We start from the raw sequence: 22,212 nt of genomic DNA, 5'->3' as shown, positions 1-22,212 counted from the left end.
GATGCCCAGAGAGGGGGGAATATTGGTGGAGGGGGGCTGACGAGGAGAGGTACTGGTGGAGGAGGAGGCGAAGGGCAGGGGACGTACAGTCCTTTGGGGGAGGGCGGTGGTGCACGATGATGGAGATGTGTAAAAGGAGATGGATACCATGATGCGACGCGGTGTTTTTGGCGTTTGAACGGGAATACAACTTGGGTTGGCTCTGTTAAAAGCAATACATATCATACGACGTGTTATGGCCTTAATGGACAAATGAGTCGGGCTTGGTCTGTTGAAAGTAATACACATGGCACCGAGCATGTTGACAAGATCTTTTTCATTTCCTTACATTACTCCCCCCCTACGGGAACAACCTTGCTCGCAAAAAACGGTTTCATTATGCGGCACTCGACCACCACCCCTCCATCAACCCCGTTTTTGTTGTTGACCAAAAAAAACCGACATGGAACCCTGCTCATGTTTATTCCCCAAGCTTGCTTTTTGTCTCCCTTCCCATGATACGACGCACTTTTTTTTGCCTTCCTGCTTTTGAAATTCCCATTCCTTCCGCTTTTTGTGTTTTCATTGCCCAATGCTAAACCCAGAAACCCCTTGTCGAGGTAAAAACTCCCGAAAGTACAAAGTATTCCCCATCCGGTCAAAGGTGAGATCCTAATCCTCCTCCAACGGGGTGGTCTTGGCCTCGGCAGCGGCCTCCTTGCCAGCGTTGACCTTGCGGCGCTCGCGAACGGCGGCGGCGAGGTCCTCGAGGACGGCCACGGTGTTCTCCCAGTTGATGCAGGCATCGGTGATGGAGACGCCCTTCTTGAGAGCGGCAGGGCCCTCGGCAGGTACCTTCTGGTTGCCCTCGTTGATGTTGGACTCAATCATGACACCAATGATGGCGGTCTCGCCCTCGCGGAGCTGCTCGGCGACGGTGGCGGCCACCTTGGGCTGGTTGCGGTGGTCCTTGTTAGAGTTACCTAAATATTATCAGTAAAGATGTTCATGTTATGGTTCATCCGAGCAAGGACATACCGTGAGAGCAGTCAATCATGATAGCGAGCTTTTGACCCTTCTTGACAAGGGTCTCCTTGGCAGCCTGGACGCTGGCCTTGTCGTAGTTGGTGCCCTTGGTGCCACCTCTGAGAATGACGAAGCCGTGCTCGTTCCCGCTGGTACGAGTGATGGCAGCAAGACCCTGCTTGGTTACACCCATGAAGTGATGCTTGGCAGCAGCAGCACCGATGGCATCGATAGCAACACCAAGACTGCCATCGGTTCCGTTCTTGAAGCCGATGGGGAAGGACAGGCCAGAGGCGAGCTCACGGTGGAGCTGAGACTCGGTGGTACGGGCACCGATGGCACCGACTGAGATCAGGTCGGCCAAGAACTGAGGAGAGATGGTGTCCAACATCTCGGTAGCGATGGGCATGCCGGTGGAGGTGAGGTCACGGAAGAGCTGTCTGGATACGCGGAGACCCTTATTGATCTTGAAGGTCTCATCGATATCAGGGTCGTTGATCAGACCCTTCCAGCCAACGGTGGTGCGTGGCTTCTCGAGGTAAGCGCGCATGACGATGACGAGGTCCTCTGAGAGCTTGTCGGAGAGAGCCTTGAGTCTGTGTGCGTACTCAATGGCGGTGGCGGGGTCGTGGATGGAGCATGGGCCGACAATGACCAGGAGACGGTCGTTGCGGCCCATGATGACGCCGACGGCATCACGTCTGCCCTTTACTACTGTTTGCAGAGCATCCTCGGTGATGGGGATCTCAGAAATAAGAAGGGCAGGGGGAATGAGGGGATCTTGACCCAACACTTTTGAACGAGTTAGTGACTGTTAAGCGCGTGCGTCTGAGGTGGATCGTACCTCTCATGTCATCGGCCTGAAGAGGCGCCATATCGAGTCCGGGCATGGTGAGCGATGTATTATAGGGTATCACAAAACGGTTGCGTGTCGAATGAAAGCAAGACAGCCCAAAAATCCGGGTGAGGGTGTGTTGTGAAGGACGAGAAGAGACAACACGAAGCGATGCTCTCCAGAGGTGATGTTGTAGCTGCAAGTAACAGGGAAGGTGCGGCCAGTTTGGAGGGTGAGATGGGCTGGGGTAGGTTCTTTAAGGCAAAAATTGGGTTGACCTCTGAGATCCGAGCAATTACAATTGTAGTGGGCCAGGTGCAGCAACAAAAGAAACCGAGGAGCTTGAACTTCGATAAACCAATTAAAAGGGGCTTGACTGATAAAGCTTCGCAATTGGAATATTTGAAGCGGGACAATTCTGGTATCTCTGGAGCAAGTGGGAGATGAGATGATATTGACTTGTTCAAGTGACTCAGACGGTGCCCCAGTTCAGTGTCCCAAGACCAATATCGGTCCGGGGCGGGATGTCGGGCACTAAAATTTCCAAATGGTAACAATCCCTACCTGTACGTTGAACGCCGTGGCTGAATTGACATGCCATCGCGAGCTCCAAGCAATGAGCGAGATATACCTTGGGAGATTTGCAAGTTTCAGCATTCTGCGTAGGCAGCTCATGAAATCCAACCCACGATGCAATACTGAGAGCATCGACAGGCTGGCGGGGTGAACCTGACGGGAAGAGGAATTGGCCACCCCCGGCCACTAAGACGATCCCTTCCACGCATGTGTGTCCGAAGACGGAGGCAAGCAGCAGAACAACAGATGTCTTTGGCCAAATCCTAGGCTCAATGCAGCAGGGCGTCCGGGCGACGAGTTTGGAAGTGCGCCGTTGTAGCGGGTAGCAACTTCGAAGGTGGGGGAGGGGTAAACTTTTTTTGACGATGCAATGCTTCACCGCCTTCCATTCTGGCCATCAAGCAGACGTGTAATCAACCTCGCAGCTCATATTGAGCCTCCGCCACCGCCCCGTGTATCAATCTGGATATGCTCTTCGAGCATTTGTGCTTCTTTGCAACACCCTGCTTATGATTGGCCAGAAGAGAATGGGATTGTCGTCAGTTGTGTGAAAGTGCGACACGGAAGATACTCGAGACCAAACCGCAAGATTTGGAGAAATTTGGAGACAGCAACGAGCCTCCGATTCCCCAAAAGAGGATAGACTGCTTGGTTGGATCCGAAGTTAACAGCTGGGTCCTCCGGGTTCCGGATCCGTACCCTTGGTTTGCATCACACAGCAGATGCTCGAAGGTGACGCATAACCAAGGGTCCCATCAATGCTCCATGTCATGAGCCTAGCAGAGTGCCACATCGGCCACTTGGCGATAATGAAGCCTTTCCACTCCCGAGACGACCGAGGTCTAGCAGGTCGTGATGTTGTGCTTGTGATGCCGACGGACTGGCGGGCTTCTGCTCCACTGGTCCGCAAAAAGGCCGGACCTAAGGGCGACAAACCGCAAGACCGGCCGTTCTTTATCGCTGACTGCCGGGTTCCAGGCCACGGCTACCGAAGCCATTGTCGGCCGGGGCCGAGACCGGATGGTGATATGAGCATGAGTATTTTGAGTCGGCCGGCGACAGTCATGTCTTGAACTCTGCGTGTCCTTTGATGCTCCCACAGTCCCGACCAAGTGGCACTGAAGACATGTTCTTCAATGCTTCTTACACGTTTCGAATCTTCCGGGACTGGAACCACACGAGTCAGCAATAACACCATTGTCCGATACACCCACTATCCACCCATGATAAATGTCTCATCAAGTTCATGATTCCATCAGACCCGATCACCGATGTCCCCTCCCTACTCGTGGACGGCCTCTCGAGGACCGGCCGTTGACCAACGACCACCAACGGCCACTGGTTCCCAGCCAACCTCGCATGGCCGGACCGTAAATTATGCGTCAGCTTGTTATTTTCCATCCCATGTGTTTGCCATCCAGAATCCAAAATGGGACAGAGACAACAAACCGGAAATGGACGCGGTGGACAGTTCTTGAAGCAATTCTGAAACTGACGAGCTTCTCAACGGGACTTGACTGGTGAATAAGGCTTCCCAGCGAGCCGGGAGCACTGACGGTTGACGCCCGCCCCATGTTTATGGGGATGTCCGTGCGTGAGATGCGTCTGAATGGAGGTGGGGTCAACACGAAGAAGCAAGGTGAAATGCTTCTCTTTTCTGGCCAGGCATCTCGACAATGCTTTAGGTATTTTGGATGGCTAACTACCAGATACCTATCCCTCGATGCCCTCACCCTGCAGCATCTTCCCCTTTCCTGTTCATCCTGCTTCTCTTGTGTCTCCTGTTGAACCAGGCAGCTGTGACCCCCTGTTGCATCTGACGTCGGCTGTTGCCCGGCCCCTCATCGAGGTCGTCGTTGTTCTTCAGCTTGGAGTGTTTGTCTCACACTGCATATTCGGACGGACAAAAGTTTTGTTCTCACCATCATCCGCGCTCTTTGTCATTCTGCCCATCAACGATCACATCAACGAGCCAAATTAGGTATTCAGCAAGTTGCATCGACATCGACTTCTCATATCATATTCCTGCCCGTATCGATAAGATAGCATCGTCGGGACTTGCTATCGCTTGCCTGTTTCCGGGGAGTGGGACAGCACGTTCCAGGTCTTGGGGTCGTGCTAGTGAGAAACTTGGAGTAAGGGCCAACCGCCACCTACTGTCATGTCTCTGCTAACAGCCATTTGAACCCCAGCAGGAGCTGAGAGGACGGCCAAGGCCCAGCCCCAGACCTCCAATCCAGCCTGCCTGCCATCCCTCCCGTCAGCCCTTCCAGACTCCGCCCCCTCCTTTCCTCTGTTCTTCTTGCAAGACATTGAGAACGATACATGGTACTGGAGGGTATCGTCGGCAAATTTTTTTTAAAACATTCGTTCGCTATACGCACCGCGCAGAATCATTTCATCGACGACCATCATCTCGAATTTGCCGGCTCTCCGACTCCGCTCAATCATTGATAAACACGCAGTATACGACTCCAGTTGCTTGCGAACGGCACTGGTCGAGAGGTACAGACATAGAGGGGACGCTTCCCAGAGCCTCATCGTCAACCAATTGCGCCATGTTGTCCAACGAGAGCTGGCCTGCGCTCCAGCGCAAAAGGGGGAGAGAAGAGGACCTTGCCGAGATATCCCCTGGTGGTACGCTTGGCTTCACTGAACACAGGAGTGTAAGTATTGTCGCATCCCATCAGAGTCGACATAGCCGGGACGTAGCTAACATCTGGTGACCCAGAAACGCCTCCAAGCCCTTCCACTTAGGACGTCTCCCCCATCTAAGCGATGGGCCGAACCACCAAGATTCCATGCGCCGCCAACAACATTCATCATCCCGAGCCAACCACGAACCATCACGCCAAACAGTTCGGATTCTGAGGAGCCAGGTCATTTTGCCTTCGCCGAGGAGCCAGAGATCGTCACAGTTCCAACCCTACAATCCCCGGTCAATGTTAGTATCACCATGGCAGACATGGACATGGACATGGACATGATGGACACCGCCCCCGAGCCAAACCCGAACCACCTCAACGCTTTCCAACCGGAGCCACTTCCCAGTGTCACCGGTCGCATCCCGACACCAATATACTGCAGCTTTGCAGCTCAGGTTCGAGGCCAAAACTGGAACGAGGCCCACGGTGCGCTGGCAACAACACCGGAAGAACCCACTTCCATGGCCTTTGACAGCAACGGCATGGTTGACGCTGCCGTGGCCCACGACTCGAATCCGACCACCAACGCTCTGGCAATGGCGGATTGGAATCACATCCAGAACCGCCGGCTGCCATCCCCGATCAGCGAAACCGGCGGTGAAGACAGCCCAGCCATGGTGCTTGATTCGTGCTGCTCCCCTCACCCTATCACCACGTCCCCGAGCGGACATCTCAGCCACTTGACGCACGTGCACCCGTTGCTGGCATCGATGAGGGAGCAATCTCCGCGACCGGGTTCACCAAATGGAGGAATGGAGGTGGAATCGGGCTCGCCATCACCGAAACGGGGGCACGCGAGGTCAAGACATACGGTCAACTCGTGGACCGCGGTGCCGCCGGGAGTGAAGAGGTCGTTCAGTATAGGGTACCGGGCGGATTGTGATAAGTGCAGGATGAAGGTGCCGGGGCATTTTAATCATATCATCATTTCTTAGAGGGATGAAGCTGATGGGAGGTGGAAGAGTAGGGTTGAGGGGGTGAGGGAGAGGATTGGGTGTCATGGGGAACAAGAGAAGGGATGGCTTGGTGGTAGGAGGATTTGTGCTGCTTGTTGTTAAAGGGGAGGTTGCCTGACAGATGATTTGCGGTTGATACCAAGGAAGCGTAATTAGGTTTTGGTTCTCACTCGTTTGCTTTTTTTTCTGTTTTTGGTCACTGTATAGGGCTTGGGATGGATACGGTCTTTTGTTGCCTTTGGGCCGGCGCTTGTGTTTTGTTTGGGACGGCTGAAGGAATGGGAAGGGCAGCATTGGTATTTCATGCAACGCGCACACACATCATTGCCAGCGAGCAAAGTGACTTCTTTTGTGTATAGTTTGGGAATGGGACAGCGAGCGAGCAGGGGAATTGGGAGTTGAGATGTCAAATTGGGAGGGCAGTAGAATCGGACACAACAACACACACACACACAACACACAGCTGGAATTTCTTATATCCAGTTATTTGCATTGGTTGAGGCATTAGTATCTTTGCTGATGAGAAAAAGAATACAAAGCGGAACATTGATATCATACCCTTCCTTGACTGTGCTGCCTTGGGATGTGAGACATGGGAGAGACATGGGAGAGAGATGTGTGGGCTTCACCGAAGCGTATGACTACATGAACAAGTACCACACATAATCTACTTCTCTGCTCTCAATTCAACATCAAATGACTTCCACTATGGTGAGTGTACATGTATGTACAAGATGATGAATATGTCATACAAAAAAACAACCAAAAAAAACGCCGGAGTTATGCAACGGTTTCCTTTTTCTCCTAATACACTATCGATACAAGCAGCGCCTCTTTCACAAAGCGGCCTGCTGGTCACAATCCCTCTTTGAAAGTGGTGATTATGGTTGCCTTACAACCCGTCCAGCCCACCATCTCCATTCCTTTGCATTTCGAACCTTTCCTCCCAGTCGACAGCACAGCCCTCATCACCAGCCAACGCGGTCGTTATATACCTCTGGTTGTGTGGTAGTAGGTCTCTACCAAAACCACCCCTTCTTCTTCTTCTCCCCCTCCTGTTTCTCCTCCAACCCAATCCGATCCAACGCCCCACCCCTCCTCTCATTCTCCTTCTCCTTCTCAAACGCCTCCCTCGCCTTCTCCTTCAACCCCCTGGCCACCCCCCTCCCCTCCGACGCCCGGACAAGATCGCTATCTCTCACCCCCATCCCATCATCCTCCTCACTCAACGACTCCCACCCTAATCTCCTCTCCTTACCCATCACCTCCTCCCCTTCCTCCTCCTTTTTCAGATTAGCAGTCAACCAAGTCCAGAGCCCCTTCTTCTTTCCCCCCTCTCCCTGTTGCTCTGGTACCGGCGCAGCAGAAGAAGGCCAGCTCACAACCTCCGTCACACTTGGGGAGTGTGTCCTTTCCGCAGGAGCGAACCCGCTGGGGATTTTCTCAAAGAACGACGTCTTCCCCGCCATTCCTTGCTGCCGCTCTCTTTCCATGACTTCTTCTACAAGCGCGATTTGGTCCTCGTCCGCCTTGCCAGTCATGTACGCCAGTCTGGCCTGGGCGAGCTCGTCGGCCTCGAGTTGCTTTTGGGTCTCGATCCATTCTGCTTTGCGCTTGCGGTTGAGGACCATCATGTCGTAGAAGGTGTAGGCTGTTGCTACTATGCCGAGGCCTGGATGGAGAGAGTTAGTGACATACACCTGAAAAGGGGAGGGGGATGGGGGTTAAGTACCGGAGAAGCCTATCAGTGCCATGACTGACAAACGGTGCCCCTTGTCGGCTAGGGAGCGGCCTACGGCGAGGTACTGCTCTAGCTTGGAGACATTGGCGAGTTTGGCTCTTTGGTGGGCGGCGCGGAGGCGGGCGACTTTTTCGTCGGGGGTTTCGATCCGGATTGGGTTCCCTTCTGGAGAACCCCCTGATGGGGGCAGGGAGGAGGTGTTGGGGGGTTTGCTGAAGCGGGCGGTTTTGGAGTCGGCGTGGGGGGTTGTGGCTGTGAAGCGGGTTGCGTCGGAGACGCTGCGAGGGGTGGTGGATATTGGCATGGTGGTTTTGGTGAGTGGGTGGTGATAGCTTTGGTGGTGGTGGTGGGAAGATATCCCCGGATGCGGGATGAATCGGGTTTGGTTGAAGAAGCTTGAGATCAAGGCGGGGTGTTAGGTAGCTGGTAGAGAAGTTGTGAGGCTGGTCCCTGGAGTTGAGGAGCTCGTAGGTCCAGGTATATGCTACGAGAGCAAAAGATCGTGGTCGTTGCCGGTGGGAGGAGGTGGTGGTGGACGAGCAGACGAATTGAAAGCTCTCGACGGGCAGTTCTTCGGGATCCCAAAAGTCGTTCGTCAACCTCTGATCATCCAATGATGCGCCAAGCAAGTTTTTTTGAATTGAGCTAACCCAGCTCGTCGGATATGTGGCTGGAGCTACCATGTCTTAGCTGTATTTTGCTGAATCTCACACGTAAGCCACACGGGTAGTTGGAGAAAGTGTGGCTGATGCACCGTCTCTTTTCCCCGGTTCATTGCCCCACATGTTGTAAAAAGTGCTTGGCATCCGATGGAAATTTTGGCCTGGATGTTGAGCGCTCATCGCCCGAGGTGCCTGTCGTCCACTCTGCGTTTGGGATTCGAGATTTGAGAGGACCGGGCAGAGCGAAATACCGACAACCTCTCCCAGTACCTGAGCCTCCCAACTGTTTTGGTCAATTGGGACACCAATAGCCCGCCTCCTCGCTCCGAAAAGAATACACAAACTATGCGCCATCTCCCGAGGTTACGGGGCGCCGTCTCCGCGAGCCTGTGCTGCTCCTCTCCGACCCATATCCGTACCACCACCGCTGTGGCTGCCGTCGCGACGACTTCCTCTTCCTCCACAAAGACCCAATCCCTTCAAAGGCGAACTCTTTCCACGTCCCTCCCCCGCTCCGACGCTGTTGAAGCCTACACCCCACCACAGGGTCTCAAACCACCCCCACAAGCACAGAAGGCTGCCGTCCGCCCAGACAAGATCACCGACCCCGCATACGAGCCGGCACAAGATGGATTAGAGCTGGAGGAAGTGGGTGGACTGGATGGTTGGTGGGAGAACCCAGACAACTATGGTGTGGGCAGGCAGTGGGTTGGTTATGGCCCCGCAGAGAAGATTACCGACCCAGCCGTTCTCGAGGTGGCGGTTTACCGTGCGTTGGTTGAGGCCATGGTTGCGAGACGGCAAATGAACACGCCGGACGCGACTCCCGCTAGGGATGCTCTGCTCGAGTCCGGGTGGGGCCCCGCGGCATTGACGGCCACCACTGTTCAAACCAAGCTGTGCGGTGGCTCACATGGCACTCTTATATTGAAGCCAGCCGAAGACGTCGAGACAGCTACTGCCGCCGAGCAAGAGGCTGAGGTAACGGAGGAGGCCAAGGAACAGCTCGAGGCAGCTGTCACCCCGGAGCAAGAGGCTGAGGTTGTGGAGGCCAAGGAGGAAGTTAAGACAGCTGTCGCTTCTGAGCAAGTAGCTGAGATAACGGAGGAGACCAAGGAGGAAGCCGACACAGGTGTCGCTTCCGAGCAAGAGACCGAGACCGAGGTCAAGGAGGAAGTTGACGCAACAAAGGACTCGGCGGACCATGTTATCAGCACTGAAGAGGCCCGGGCGCTATTGAAGGAAATTGGCCATGAATGGAAGCGGCCCATGATCAAGGACCTCATCTACAAATATTTTGTGAGTCTGGCCCTCTCTTTTGCACAACAAACCAGTGCTAACCATATGATAGATTGCCAAGCGTATCTACAAGCTTACTGGACACAGGATTCCAGATGGCAAGTTGGTCGCTATCAATTCCGGTGGTGTTCTTCTCAAGGAGATCGTGAAGCCACCCAAGGCTAAGAAGCTCGCCGAGGAGATTGAGAACAAGCAGCTCTTCCAGTCTCTACCCAACGTAAAGGTGTTCCCCCGCAGAGTCACACCCATCGACAAGGAGAAGATGATGGGTCGCTGGAAGGTTATCCGGGAGGAGCTCGAGAGACGTGGCCTCCCTGTTATTGGCACTGCCAATATCGACAATGCGATCGAGAAGAAGTGGGTTACGGGTACGAAATAAAGCTGCCGGAACCTGCTGGGTTGCTGTGTGTATATTACCGCTGAGGATATCCCTGTGTAGCATGTATAATGTAGACAAAACTCAGGTGTCGATGTAACAACATGAGAATTGTGTCTGTTTTGTCAGTCTTTTTGCCGTCGTGATGGTGCATAATCCAAGATCCACCAAACAAAGGGGGAAGTGGCCAACGCCCCAAATGTCATGTGCACGGACCACATTGCTCACCGTGACTGCACTTGTTGAATGTTGGGAAGTCACAACTGACCTTCAACTGCCATTCTGATGAAGTTGGACCCTACCAAATTGAGTGAAAGCAAACGAGGGCTGAACCTCTGCCTGTTCACTTCTTCTCTTTCTAATAACAATAGCCCAGCATCACCACCAGTGAAGCCGTATCGACATCTTACCAATCAGTCTTGGGTATCAGTTACATCCCACTACATTCGTTAATAAGTGTTTATCACATCCGCCGCAGAATCATCACCAAGATGCCTCTCCCTTTGGAAGAGCAGGTTGCCCTCATTCTCAAGGGCGACCCCGGGGAGAAGCCGAAATTCTGGGAAGCAGTGCTGAGAAAGCTGGTTACACTTTTGCCACGCGCCGATCGAGATGCGCTCGCTTGCATTTCTGGTCAATTTGCTGTTGCTGCTAGAGACCGTAAGTTTTTTTGCAAAGCTCATATTTCTGGGACGTTGCTGACTTTGTGAGTAGCATCATGGAGAGAAGTCATTGGGAAGTCGGGGCTTCTGTCATTCCTTCTGGACACTGTTCCCGTCTACTATGACGGTGTCTTTCAAGGGTCTCATCCACTCAACAAACAGGCTTTGAGGGTTATTGGCAATGCCTGTGTTGACAATGGTGAGTGGCTACTTCACATCATGTGCAAAGTGAACCTGGTACTGACAAACGGTCTAGATGAGAACAGAAAGGTCGTGGTCGCCTCTGGCAAGCTGACAAACATGCTCAAGATGTTTCTCTCTGAGGACCACCTTCTCCCTTTTGCCGTCATCACCATGCTCAACGTCTGCGTAGATTACAGTAAGCCCCTTCCCCTTCCCCTTCCCCTTCCTCTCTATCCCTATCAATGAGCTAACACTCCTCCTAGGCTCAGCCCAACTCCAAGTCTCCAACGCAGCGCTAAGCAAAGTCCTCATCGACCTCATCTCCGGCGAACGCCTCCGAGCATGCGAGGCCCACCTCACCCAAATCATGACCGTCCTTGAACTCCTCACAAACCATGGTATTTTCCCCCTTCCTCGCATGCCCATAACAACCAGCTAACCGCCACCCCCCCTTTGTAGCATCCGAGTTCAAAATCTGCTACCCCCGTACCCCCGCCGCCCTCCTCACCCTGGCCATCAACAAAGAGAACCGCCTCTCGTCCCCCCTCGATCGGGAAATCTTCTTGTCGATCTGCACCTCTGCCCTCTCCTACCTCGTCAATAGAGGCCTCCAGGTGTTTTTTATCCAAAACAAGCACTTTAGTCTATTGCAAGAAGCGTTTTTGCAGTCGTATATCAGGTTTGAGACCGCGGGGGAGGATGTAGAAGAGGAGACGAAGGAGCAGCTGAAGCAAGTTCAGCATGGATTTGTGACGCTCTTTGCGGATATTACCGACGTGGAAGGGTTTGGGGATGTGTATGGGATTGATAGTGAGGAGGTGGGGACGTTGGTGGGGTGGTTGGAATTGGAGAAGTTCCCTCAGTTGCAGAACGCGGCTTGTTTGGCGTTGGGGAATTTGGGGAGGAGTGATGAGTCGACTAAGAAGTTGTTGCCGAGAGTTGGTGAAGGGGTGGTGAAAATTTTGGGGAGGTCAGTCCCCGGGAAGGTGAGGCAGGGAGAGCGGCCGAGCTTGCAGCTGACGCATGCTGCGTTGGGGTTTACAAAAAACTTGGCTATCCCGGCGGCGAATAAACCGGTGTTGGGGGAGATGTTGTTGAAGAGTGGGACTTTGGCTGGGTTGTGGGAGGGGTTTGGGAATAGTCAGCCGAGTATGATGTTTGCTGCTGTGAGCTTGGGGAGGTTGTTGCTTGTGGGGTGTAGGGAGAATGTGAGGTTGGTTTGCAAGCCGGTGTCGATTGCCTCTGACGAAAAGGATGAGAACGGCCTGGCTTCAGCGGAGTCATCTTCTCAGGGGGAGACGGCAACATACAGGACGAACCTTGACCTGTTGTACCGCTCGGCTACTGGCTCTCCAAACGAGGATCCTACCAAGCTTGAGGCTGCCAGGGTGGTGGTTTCGGCGGTTTGTAGAGTCTTGTCTCAGGATCCTGGGGTGTTGGGGTCCTCGGGGGAGCTGGAGGAGTTCTACAAGACACACTCGGACATTATTGCTGGGTCGTTTACGACGATGCTCACGCAGGCAAAGTGGCCGTCTGTCAGGTCGGATGCAATTACTGTTTTGGCGCTCATGGCGAGTCAACACCCTGAGGGGTCCAACATGGTGCTCAAGGTGGTGGAAGACACGGCAGCGGAAGAGGGGGTTTTGAAGGCGATTGTGAAGGCTGCGACGGGGGATGATGAGATGGTGGGCAAGTTTCTTGGGACTGGTGACAACAGAGTGGAAGAGATTGAAGAGGAGAAGCAGGGTAAGAATGATGAGGAGAAAGAGACAAAGGAAGTTACGGAGTTGGTCCAGGGGTTGGGACTGGAACCTCAGCAGGCTGACGCCCAGGCGCAGAAGCAGCCGGAGAGGATGGTCAAGGTTGACAGGGAGAATGCCCTGGTGCTGATGGCTATGTTGCTAGGGATGTTCAAAGATCAGATGTCACCTGCTAGGAGGAGGCTGGTCGAGGCCGTGCTGGAGAGAGGAGGGGAGTTGGTGGTGAAGGATAGGGAGGGGACGAGCCAGGTGTAGGAGGTACCTGGGGGATATGTGCGCATGTCCTCGAGACCTCCCACGCCTGGAACCATGTTGGAGGTGAACACTTGGGGGTCGAACTCCCCGTCTGGCTTGCCTGAGGGGGGACGCTTCTATTATCTCGTATAAAGCCTGGATGTGTGACTGTTCAGAGTTGATGGAGGTATATCAGTGGCAGTAAACTCCAGAGGGACAACCTGTACAGCGTTGTAACAGCGAAACATGTAAACAGCATTCATAACTGAACCATTATTTGTAGAAAAACCCAGTCAATTACCGCTGATCACCCGAAAATCATGTGTGGCCATCAATCATGCTTTTTTTTCCCTTTGTCCATTCATTTTGTGAATGCTCTAAATCCCTATGATGCGTGTTATCTGCCCGAACCCGAGGGTCTGCCCCCGAACTACACAGCCATGGAGAGAGAACGTTTTATTGTTCCCGTCCGGGATACCGGGAAAAGCAGAAATGCAGACCAGCAGAACCAGCCCAATGAACACCTCAGGGAATCATTCCTAACCGTTGCACCCCAACACAAAAAGAAGAACCAGACGCCTATTTCTTGGCCTTCTCCTCGTCGGCCTTGTCCTTGGCGCGCTTCTCGCGGATGCCCTGGTGGCGGGCATCGGATCTGGCCTTGCGGAGGGCCTTGTAGGCACCGCCCTCGACGTTCTTGGGGAGGTCGCTCTTGGAGATCTCGGTGAAGCCAGGAGCAAGAGGGGCACCAAGACCGAAAGCGGAGGCAATGGTCTTGACGGTCTCGCCGGACTGCTGGTCCTTGGGGGTGTCGGCCTTTTTGACCTTGTTGGACTTGCGGGGGAAGACGATCAAGCGGGCCTTGTAGGCCTTGAGGCGCTCGACATTGGCGGCAAGGGACTCCTCGGAGAGGTTGGCACGGCGGGGGTCGACGGCAATGCCGATGGTGGGAGCATAAAGCTTGGGGATACCGGCGGCCTTGAGCTCAGCGAGGGAGAAACCACGGCCGAGGCGTGTCCGGCGGTTATACTTGATGGTGCTGCACAGAATCTCGTTAGGCCACATCCTCCACTACACATTCCTCCGTTGCTGCTGGAGTAAACTCACGGGCATCTGACGATGGGGCGGAGCTTGTCGACGGGGCGAGGGGCAACGGCAGCAGCCTTCGCACGGCGCGCCAGACGGCGGGTGACCTTCTTGCCGGGCTATATTTTCCATCACGTCAGAATTGAGGTTCCCATGTGTTTTCGAGATTATCGGCCGCTATCCCAGCTCGATCAATAATTACGAACCTGGTCGAAGTGGCACCGCACGCGCCTCTGCCAATCCTTGCGGAAATCTGAAATTCGATGTCAGTCGCTGTGTTCCTCCAAAATCTTCGTAGCCCGGGTTTGGCATCGTCATCGTCTCGTCGGAGTCTCTGTCGGTCGCTGGACTGGGATGTGTAGATGGATATTGCTTACGGTTGTTGGGAATCTGCTGGTTGTGCTTGATCGCCTGGATTTCGAAGAGACTCGGTCAGTAAATCGACAAACAGCAATTGGGCCATCGACGGCAGCAATCGATGATGCCGTCGTTTGCAACAACGAGGGTACTCACCATTGTGAATGTTGTGGATCAAGCCCCTCTGGTCCCTCTGTTGTCGAAAGTATCACCGGTCGTGCAAGATGCAATTTGGGAGGTGGCTCTGCTCGAAGGGCGCTCACCAAATTTTTGGCAGGGCTTGAAAACCCTATGAAAGCGGTGTGAAATTCAGATTGGCCCGCACCAGAGGAAGTGGGGCAGTCGGCGCAGATGGCCTGTGCGGCAGCCGGGGTGGAGACCAGTTGGCAAGCAGCTGTTCACCCTGCACCCTGTCACTCTGCAACATCATCAACACCGAGGAAGGAGCTGCAACAACACCATGCTGTTATTTGCAAAAGCATCCACAGCTCTGATTCTGGAGAGATCCCGTCAGTATTCTCTGCGCCAGATTACTTTGGATAAGAATGGAATTGTGATGAATGACTATCTAGACAAAATGAGGTACCATCCATGCCTTTGTCAGAGTGTGAAGGCCATACGGAGTATGGCTGGTAGCTAGCTGCCTCACGAACTTTATTGTCTGAGCATCGTTCCTTCCGTTTAAGAGTGACGCGCTTGATCATGGTTGAATCCACTCATTTCCCGGCTTCCATCTTCTCTCTGCTACGATTCTCTCGCTCAACATCTTGCGTGTGTTGAATTTGACTGTCACGATGGCCTCTGACCAGAAGCCCCTGAACGGATTCCAAACGCCTCCCAGCAACAGGACTGAGAACTGTCCTCAAGGCGCCGTCGATTCCCAAGCCAATCCCGTGATGTCTTCCACCAGCGCGACCCCTCCCCCACCCCTTCCCCAAATTCGCTGGCCCCTCATGTTCAAGTGTCTTTTGGGTCCCCTTCTACCATCACCAGCCCAGCCCCGTTCAATCGCGCCGTCTCTGTTCCCAGAGGTACCCCAAAATCCTTCTCCTCCCAATTAAATGCAGTGTCTTGGTCCACTCAGGACATCGCCGACGTCCGTAATGAACTCCGAAAAGCGCTGCCATTCTACAAGAACATCTATGCCACCCTCGAGATCCAACCCGAGGTCCTCTCCAGGCTCGACGTCCTCCAGCATCTGGGAGTCAACATCCACCACCCTCACATTGCTCGTCCTGGCGGCCTGGGTAGCCTGCTTGGAATCTGGAATGAGCTGGCTGGATACTCCAACAAGCAAATTCGGGATTTGAAGAACAAGAATGCCAGTCTGAATCATGAGATCAGCAACTTGAAGAGAAAGGTTGCCGACCTCGAAGCCAGTGACACAAAGTCCGATCAAGAGATGGCCGGTACCGAAAAGAAAGAAACCGCCAAAGAGCCCACCCGATTTGATGGCTCCGAGCCTAACAAGTATGTTCGGTATTTCAACTTTATGCTCTGGAAACGCGACATCACCCGCGCCTGGAGCGACAAGCCAGACACCTTCAAAACGGAGAAGGTCAAGATCTGCTACATCTTGTTTTTCCTTGACGGCGATGCTTTTTGGGATATTGCTGATGCTGTCGAGGCGATTGTGAACAGCGATCAGAGCAGCGATGCTTGGGAGTTCAGGACGGGCGAGGAGCTGCTCGATCACCTCACAGAGAAATATGGGAAGCGAGAGTAGCTAAAGATACTCCAGCGCTTGACCATGTTTATGGATTGTTACAATATCAAGGAAGGGATATGGTGATCTAGTAATGGGAGGAGCAGATTCAAGTGGGGAACCTATCTTATCTCTGACTGAAGGATACCTACCTTGAAGGATGCAGATTGGGATGGGATATGCGGTAGCGTCATACCTATACAGATCTGTTGACCATGAGCTGTATCAAAACTCTGTTTTGCGATAACTAGCAAATTGAACACACATGTTACGCTCCATAGCATTGACCACCTGTCAACATTCTGACCATGTGTTGATAATGACGACATATATTTATTTAAATACAAGATAAGTGTTACTTAGGCATGTGCTGTTGATACAAAATGCTAAGCGTACAACATCATCTTCCTCTGCTTCCCACAACTCCCTCTGGCAACAGGCCCTGGCGTCCGAGTGACCACAGCCCTCTTGAACCCATTCACCAACCCATCCACCGGATCTCTCACCACCCCACCTCCAAGGACCAACCCATTACCCAGTCTCTGCAGCCCCGACAGCGCCCTCCCAACCATGTCATAATCCCCAAAGAACCCATGAGCCCTCACATCATCCCCCGCGGTCGAAGAACCAGTCATCCCATGCCCCAACGTAACCCCCCAACCGCCTCCCCCACCCAACATCATCGCATGCGCCTCCACGTCGTCGTCCCTTTCAAGCAAAACAGAGTAAATCAACCCTCGTATACCTCACCCTCCCCCCCGCCTTCATCTCCTGCGGGTACACCCACTTTTCCCCAACCCTAACAGGATGCCACCCCGTAACCAAAAACCTTTGCCGTCCCCCCTGAACAACTGTCATCCCCATTCTTCTCACGGGGGTTTTCATCACCGCAGCAACCTTTCTCCCCCCCCTCGGAGTCAACACCCTTGCCCCCCTTCGCAAAGAACCAATCTTGACGCTGTTGCCGTTTGCCAACGTGACGAGGGTGAAACCGGCAAAACAAGCCCCTTCTTCGTCATTGTAATCTGACATGTTGATTGTGACGTTGGCGGTGTTGTATACATCACCACTGTTGCCACCACCGCTGCCCCACTTCCAGCCTTCGTCTCTATAATCCTGGGTGTCGTACGCCGGCGGGGAATCGGAGGCGGGGGTGTACCGGGCGTAGACTGGTGGCAGGGCATTGCTCGGCTTTGGGGGGGGAGAGGTGGTCGAACGCGTCGTCTAGTTTGTCTCTGCAGGTGATGAATAAAGGGGAGTGGGCTCCGTATTGTTTTGGGCCGGCGTCTTTGAAGGTGTTGACAGATTTGGCGGGCGTGGGCGCCGGCTAGGGAGGGGAGGTAGTGTTTTCCCCAGCGGAAGTAATATTGCGTGTTTGTCAGGGCGAGGGCGATCTGACCGGTCCAGGATGAGGGGGGGGTGGTTAAGGGGTCGATGTTGAGGCCGCAGAGGTCGATGAGGAGGGATTTGCAGCCTGGGTGGGTGGTGGTGTATTTCACGGCGGGGAGGGAGTTGACGAGGGCGGTGAGTTGGGACGGCATCCCGTCGGGGAGGTCGGAGAGGGGTTGGTGCTCGTTTTCGAAGTCGAGGGGGAAGAACTTGGAGATGAAGGAGATGAGGGAGGAGCGGGAGATGTGGTAGGCTATTTCGGCAGGGGGGAGGGAGACGGAGTGGTCGGTGATGTTGCGTTTGGTGGTGAGACGGGTGGGTTGGTTGGGGTTGAAGGAGTGGGTGTCTTCGTGAAATTTGAGGACTGCTGTGATGGTTGGGAGCGGGGTAGAGCTTTTTCTGTTCTTGACGGACTTGATGTACTCTGAGGTGCAGTTGTAGCTGAGGTAGATTTCTCGGGATTGGCCGTATTGGAGGTTGCCGAGGGAGATGTAGAGAGTTTTATTGGGAGAGTCGTCCCCAGATGGTGAAAATGGTTGTTGTTTCTCCACGGCATCGCCTGTTGTCTGTCTGAGCTCCAGCGGCGCTGGGTAGGTGAGCTGGAGTTCGGCATTGGTTGCGAAAGTTGACTGGAGATTAGCGACAGCATGTACAAAGACAGTTCCCTGGATTCGTTAGTGCTCTGAATTCAAACCAAATGATAATAAAACTTACAATCATGCCGGCATCTGGAATGAAGGAGTAGTTGCCACCGCCGACCTCGGCAATCGACTTGAGCAGACCAGATCGCAAGCTATACCCAAATCCAAAAGTGTGAATGGAGGCAGGAAGGGTACTCCACTGCCTGAGTTTGGCGACATATCCCTGATTTGGGCACTGGTGATTCGGCATGCCATCTGTGAGAACTAACAAGGCCGGTACTCGGCCACTGCCAGGGTTGCGACGGTCATTGACTGCCTTGAGATTGTTATTGAACAAACTGAGGCCATCACGGATACCATGCCAAAGATTGGTCATGGATAACGGCTGTAACGCATCAAGCTGCTTGAGGATCTTGGCCTTGTTGGCTGGTGTCATGTATGTGAGTTCTCGAACCACCTGTTTTCAGTTGTTAGTCTTGAGGTCTTTAAGGCGCACACAGACGTAAACTTGCCTTGCTGCTGGTGCTGAACGTCACAATCCCCAACCTGTCATGATCGTCCAATGTCTCCAAGATAGTCTTGGCTGCGTGCCTCACAAGATCCAGCACCGACAAGCCATAATGCTCTCCTTCTGTGCCGTTCTTTGCTGGAACAGGTGCATCTGCACCCATGCTGCCTGACACATCGATCGAGAGGACCAAATCAAGAGGCACATGGTTTCGTTCTCGTAAGTCTTCAAGCTCGGGTTCTTTGGGTGGGTCAATCTTGATTAATACACCATCTTCGGTCTCAAGAGGGTGGATCTGAAGCATCGATTGTGATCTTGGGAGCTCCTCCTTCTCTCGGGTTCTCAGGGGTAGTGTCGAATTCGAGGCACTAGGCGTCCTTCCCCAGTTACAAAGATTGATTCGGACCATGATGATTGTTGAGCTGGAAAAAAAAGCTTTTCTGTGTGTAGGTGAGGTCAGGAGGTATATTCCCGGTTCCCAAAGTGTTGAACCGAACGCAAAGGCGGCCTAAATAGGAGTGCGAGGTGGAGGATCAGTAGGATCAAAAGAGGTATGTATCACTGGCTGAGTAGATGCTGCAGGCTACCAATGTCGAGTTGCTGACGGCGTCTGAATGGTGAGATGAGGACTGAACGTGCAACGTCAAAAGTGAGATGGTTATAAAGCTTCTTTGAATACCTAGAGGATCACTATAAACAAGAGGCCCCTATCCCGGGAGGCCATCAGGAATGCCTTGTGCCGCTTTCATGTGTCAGGAAGTCCTCGCATGACCCACCGCGAAGTGGATGACGGCTTTCGAGATTGCCCACTGCCAAAAGCCATTCATAGAAGGAATTCTGTTGCTGGCGGATATACGGCAGCACAGCCTACCTCGAATTCCTCCGCCGTGTGGCTGAAATGCTGCCTTCAAAGTGCCGGTTGGAACCAGCTCCGAACGCTATTGTTCCATCATACTCGGGAAACGGAGATGCGGTGAGATGCGGCGGCTGACTCGTAGTGCTGTCCTCATCGTGGCCGGGCCTGGCCGCTCCTTTGCAGAGGCTGGTGAAGTGTTGGCGGGCATTGCGGCGTTGCCACGTCGAGGGAGCCGTCGACAACACCAGCCAAATTTGTAAATGCGGCCTCGACTTCTCGGACCTCGAATTGCCCCCTCGGGAATTCCTGCAAACCTAATCGGCATTAATTCTTAGCATCTGAGCATTGTTCAAGCAATTGGAAAAGACAGGCACCCCAAGTCAAAAGATCTGGAGGGATGAGACGCCAACGAGAATGCCTCGGCGGGTGATTGGAGCACTTTTTAATTCCACTTCCTGGGTCGAATCCTGCGAGTTGCCTCTGTTGTGTGGGTTGGCACGGTTGGCCGTGTGTGCCTTGTGGTGGGTTAGTGGAGTGAGACTGTCTGAGCATACCGCCACCTGCCACACAACTGCGTGTGGCTGGAATTTCGAGCCCGGCTGGGTGGCAGCCAATCTCCACATTCCACCTTACTTCACTTCATTGCCATTTCCAGCATCTCGGTTTCTAAGAGATGCAACAAGTCTGCCCTCTTCCTTCGTGCTGATTCGGTCACCGACGCTTGGGAGCCGCCGAACATGTGTTTGAGCCACGTGTATCTCTCCCCATCGGAGCTGCAGTGCTTCATCTCAGTTTCCCAGCATTCCCGCTTCTCTCATAATCGTGTCGACAGTTCTCGGCCCAGAATGAGAGCTTCATGTCCTACAGACAAAGGAATTGTCGAGGCGGCATCTTTTCAGCGGCAACTCAACATCGGATACACCACCCACGTCAGTCCCGTCAGTGCGTTTCTTTGACCGTGTGTCCCACAGGGTCTTCGGGGTCGTTTCTTCCCTATTCGGACGATCCCCCACTCAATAGAAAGTTGCCGGCCACGACGGCGGCGAACCACAGGGCTGGGAATGGTGAGGGTGGTGATGGTGTCGCTCCGGGGGATTCCGGCAGCCCCCACGAAACAAAACGTTACCAAATCTCGAAAGCTCATGGCTTTCGCTGATTGGTGACAGTCTGGTGACGCAGCCAATCCCGAGAGCTTGATTAGCTGCGGGGAAGCTTCGATCACACCCAAGCTACTGCAGCCAGGGGATGCACTGCATGGACTGTGGGAGGCATTGCAGTTCGCACCAGGCCATTTTGAACCTTCTTTGAGGTCCATCTCACGATTTCCCCAGAGAAAAGCTGCTGATCCAAGGGTGTTTTCCAAGACAATTCTCGGTCAACAGGGCGCCTGGGGAACAAAGACACCCCAAGTCATCTCCCGCTTCTCCGGAAACCGGCCTCAGCCTGGCTTCCTATTCGTTGTGGTCATGCGACCTCGACCTCCAAGCCATCACCCAAACGCCCACACCTTCCGGGGAAACTTGCCACCCCAAGGCAGTCCTGACCTTTGAGTTTCAGTATATAGCTCGGTAGCCCCCAACCGTGTAGCTAGGCTGCACTTCTTTTCTTTCTCTTCCCTACCATCACTGCTCCAGTCCTGCCATCTGCTCAAACATCAAGACAAACATAATCTCTGTTCAGCATCGCAGCCTCGAGCTAGTACCCTTGCAAACACCTCCATAATGTCTGCCTACCAACCTCGCTGCTGCCAGTGCGGAGCTATGCTCGTCATCAGCAACTCCTGTGTCCACTGCCAGCACCCCCAATGCGGCGAGTGCGTCTAAGCGCCAGTCACCTCGATACAGTCATCTTCCCCGGTGGAAGCCTTGACATGAGGACAGCGCTCTCAATGCGCCTCTTTCTTACTACACCCTACACCACTCGCCCCTCGCCAGCCAGGAGTCACATCACGGGACAGCCCCGTGACCTCGATCTCACCAACACCTCACCGAAACCTTTTCACATCATACCTCTCCCCTCGATATCTTTGCCCACTTCATCCCCTCTTGAAAATCAGAGGAAGATGACATCACCAACCGCTAGTCACTAGGGCTACACTAGCGGCATAAAACATACTAGTGTCCTGGTGGAGAAGGGATTTATTTCTCGTTGATTGGATACTCGAGCGATGCTACATGCGTTGAAAGGGGAAGGGAATGGAGTTGATTGTTGGCTTGGAGGGAATGGTTTGAGGACTTATTTGATACCCGCTATTTTTGTTCTGATTTGTGTTGATTTTGGTTAAGGAAGCCAGCGGTGACGGAAACAGGACGTTGGGAAGTTCTTTTTCAAGGAAGATTATGTTTGTGTATTATGAGTAGAATGGACTAATTGATGAACTTTTCTCGATTGTATTGGTCTGAGTGCACCTATTTAACACAAGATATATGGGAGCATGGAGACGAATTTACAACTCTAATCCAGATGCTCTGGCCAGTCGCACGAACCGGGTAATGTGCCATTGTCATACTCTGTAGGTTGAATAAACATTTTTCGCTCAGGCCTTGGCCAATGTTTACGTTTCCCCCTCAACAGGAAGAGCAGGTCCAACTCATTCCCATATAGCCAACAGACAGACTGTATACGTATAGCAGTCAGGGATTGGGGAAGGAAATCATTAAACACACGCTACAAAGC

The 22,212-nt window shown here is 53.4% G+C and overlaps 8 protein-coding genes across 8 annotated transcripts; 4 read left to right on the top strand and 4 right to left on the bottom strand.

Annotated features, from left to right (window-relative positions):
• Positions 1–651: 651 nt before the first annotated feature.
• Positions 652–1,895, bottom strand: PODANS_4_3540 (uncharacterized protein; the record flags this gene model as incomplete). Its single annotated transcript, XM_001905772.1, has 3 exons — positions 652–962; positions 1,018–1,797; positions 1,850–1,895. 3 exons carry the CDS (start codon positions 1,893–1,895, stop codon positions 652–654), a joined length of 1,137 nt encoding a protein of 378 aa, XP_001905807.1.
• A 3,079-nt stretch (positions 1,896–4,974) lies between these two features.
• Positions 4,975–6,056, top strand: PODANS_4_3550 (uncharacterized protein; the record flags this gene model as incomplete). The annotated part of the gene is made up of 2 exons (XM_001905771.1): positions 4,975–5,082; positions 5,148–6,056. The coding sequence occupies 2 exons, from the start codon at positions 4,975–4,977 to the stop codon at positions 6,054–6,056; spliced, it is 1,017 nt and encodes a 338-aa protein (XP_001905806.1).
• Positions 6,057–7,096: 1,040 nt separating this feature from the next.
• PODANS_4_3560 (uncharacterized protein) lies at positions 7,097–8,122 on the bottom strand (the record flags this gene model as incomplete). Its single annotated transcript, XM_001905770.1, has 2 exons — positions 7,097–7,728; positions 7,810–8,122. The coding sequence occupies 2 exons, from the start codon at positions 8,120–8,122 to the stop codon at positions 7,097–7,099; spliced, it is 945 nt and encodes a 314-aa protein (XP_001905805.1).
• Positions 8,123–8,825: 703 nt separating this feature from the next.
• PODANS_4_3570 (uncharacterized protein) lies at positions 8,826–10,158 on the top strand (the record flags this gene model as incomplete). The annotated part of the gene is made up of 2 exons (XM_001905769.1): positions 8,826–9,779; positions 9,832–10,158. The coding sequence occupies 2 exons, from the start codon at positions 8,826–8,828 to the stop codon at positions 10,156–10,158; spliced, it is 1,281 nt and encodes a 426-aa protein (XP_001905804.1).
• Positions 10,159–12,088: 1,930 nt separating this feature from the next.
• On the top strand, positions 12,089–13,015 carry PODANS_4_3580 (uncharacterized protein; the record flags this gene model as incomplete). The annotated part of the gene is made up of 1 exon (XM_001905768.1): positions 12,089–13,015. One exon carries the CDS (start codon positions 12,089–12,091, stop codon positions 13,013–13,015), a length of 927 nt encoding a protein of 308 aa, XP_001905803.1.
• A 558-nt stretch (positions 13,016–13,573) lies between these two features.
• PODANS_4_3590 (uncharacterized protein) lies at positions 13,574–14,694 on the bottom strand (the record flags this gene model as incomplete). Its single annotated transcript, XM_001905767.1, has 5 exons — positions 13,574–14,033; positions 14,102–14,199; positions 14,287–14,331; positions 14,457–14,490; positions 14,594–14,694. Coding segments are annotated over 5 exons (738 nt in total), but the record flags the coding sequence as incomplete, so codon positions are not given.
• A 537-nt stretch (positions 14,695–15,231) lies between these two features.
• Positions 15,232–16,163, top strand: PODANS_4_3595 (uncharacterized protein; the record flags this gene model as incomplete). Its single annotated transcript, XM_001905766.1, has 2 exons — positions 15,232–15,398; positions 15,467–16,163. The coding sequence occupies 2 exons, from the start codon at positions 15,232–15,234 to the stop codon at positions 16,161–16,163; spliced, it is 864 nt and encodes a 287-aa protein (XP_001905801.1).
• Positions 16,164–16,853: 690 nt separating this feature from the next.
• PODANS_4_3600 (uncharacterized protein) lies at positions 16,854–19,089 on the bottom strand (the record flags this gene model as incomplete). The annotated part of the gene is made up of 4 exons (XM_001905765.1): positions 16,854–17,100; positions 17,187–18,097; positions 18,246–18,629; positions 18,685–19,089. The coding sequence occupies 4 exons, from the start codon at positions 19,087–19,089 to the stop codon at positions 16,854–16,856; spliced, it is 1,947 nt and encodes a 648-aa protein (XP_001905800.1).
• Between the last annotated feature and the right edge of the window lie 3,123 nt (positions 19,090–22,212).

Source organism: Podospora anserina, chromosome 4 (genome assembly GCF_000226545.1).
Source record: "Podospora anserina S mat+ genomic DNA chromosome 4, supercontig 4".
NCBI lineage: Eukaryota > Fungi > Ascomycota > Sordariomycetes > Sordariales > Podosporaceae > Podospora > Podospora anserina.
The sequence above is the reverse complement of the archived record's forward strand: the minus strand, read 5'-3'. Positions and strand labels throughout refer to the sequence as shown.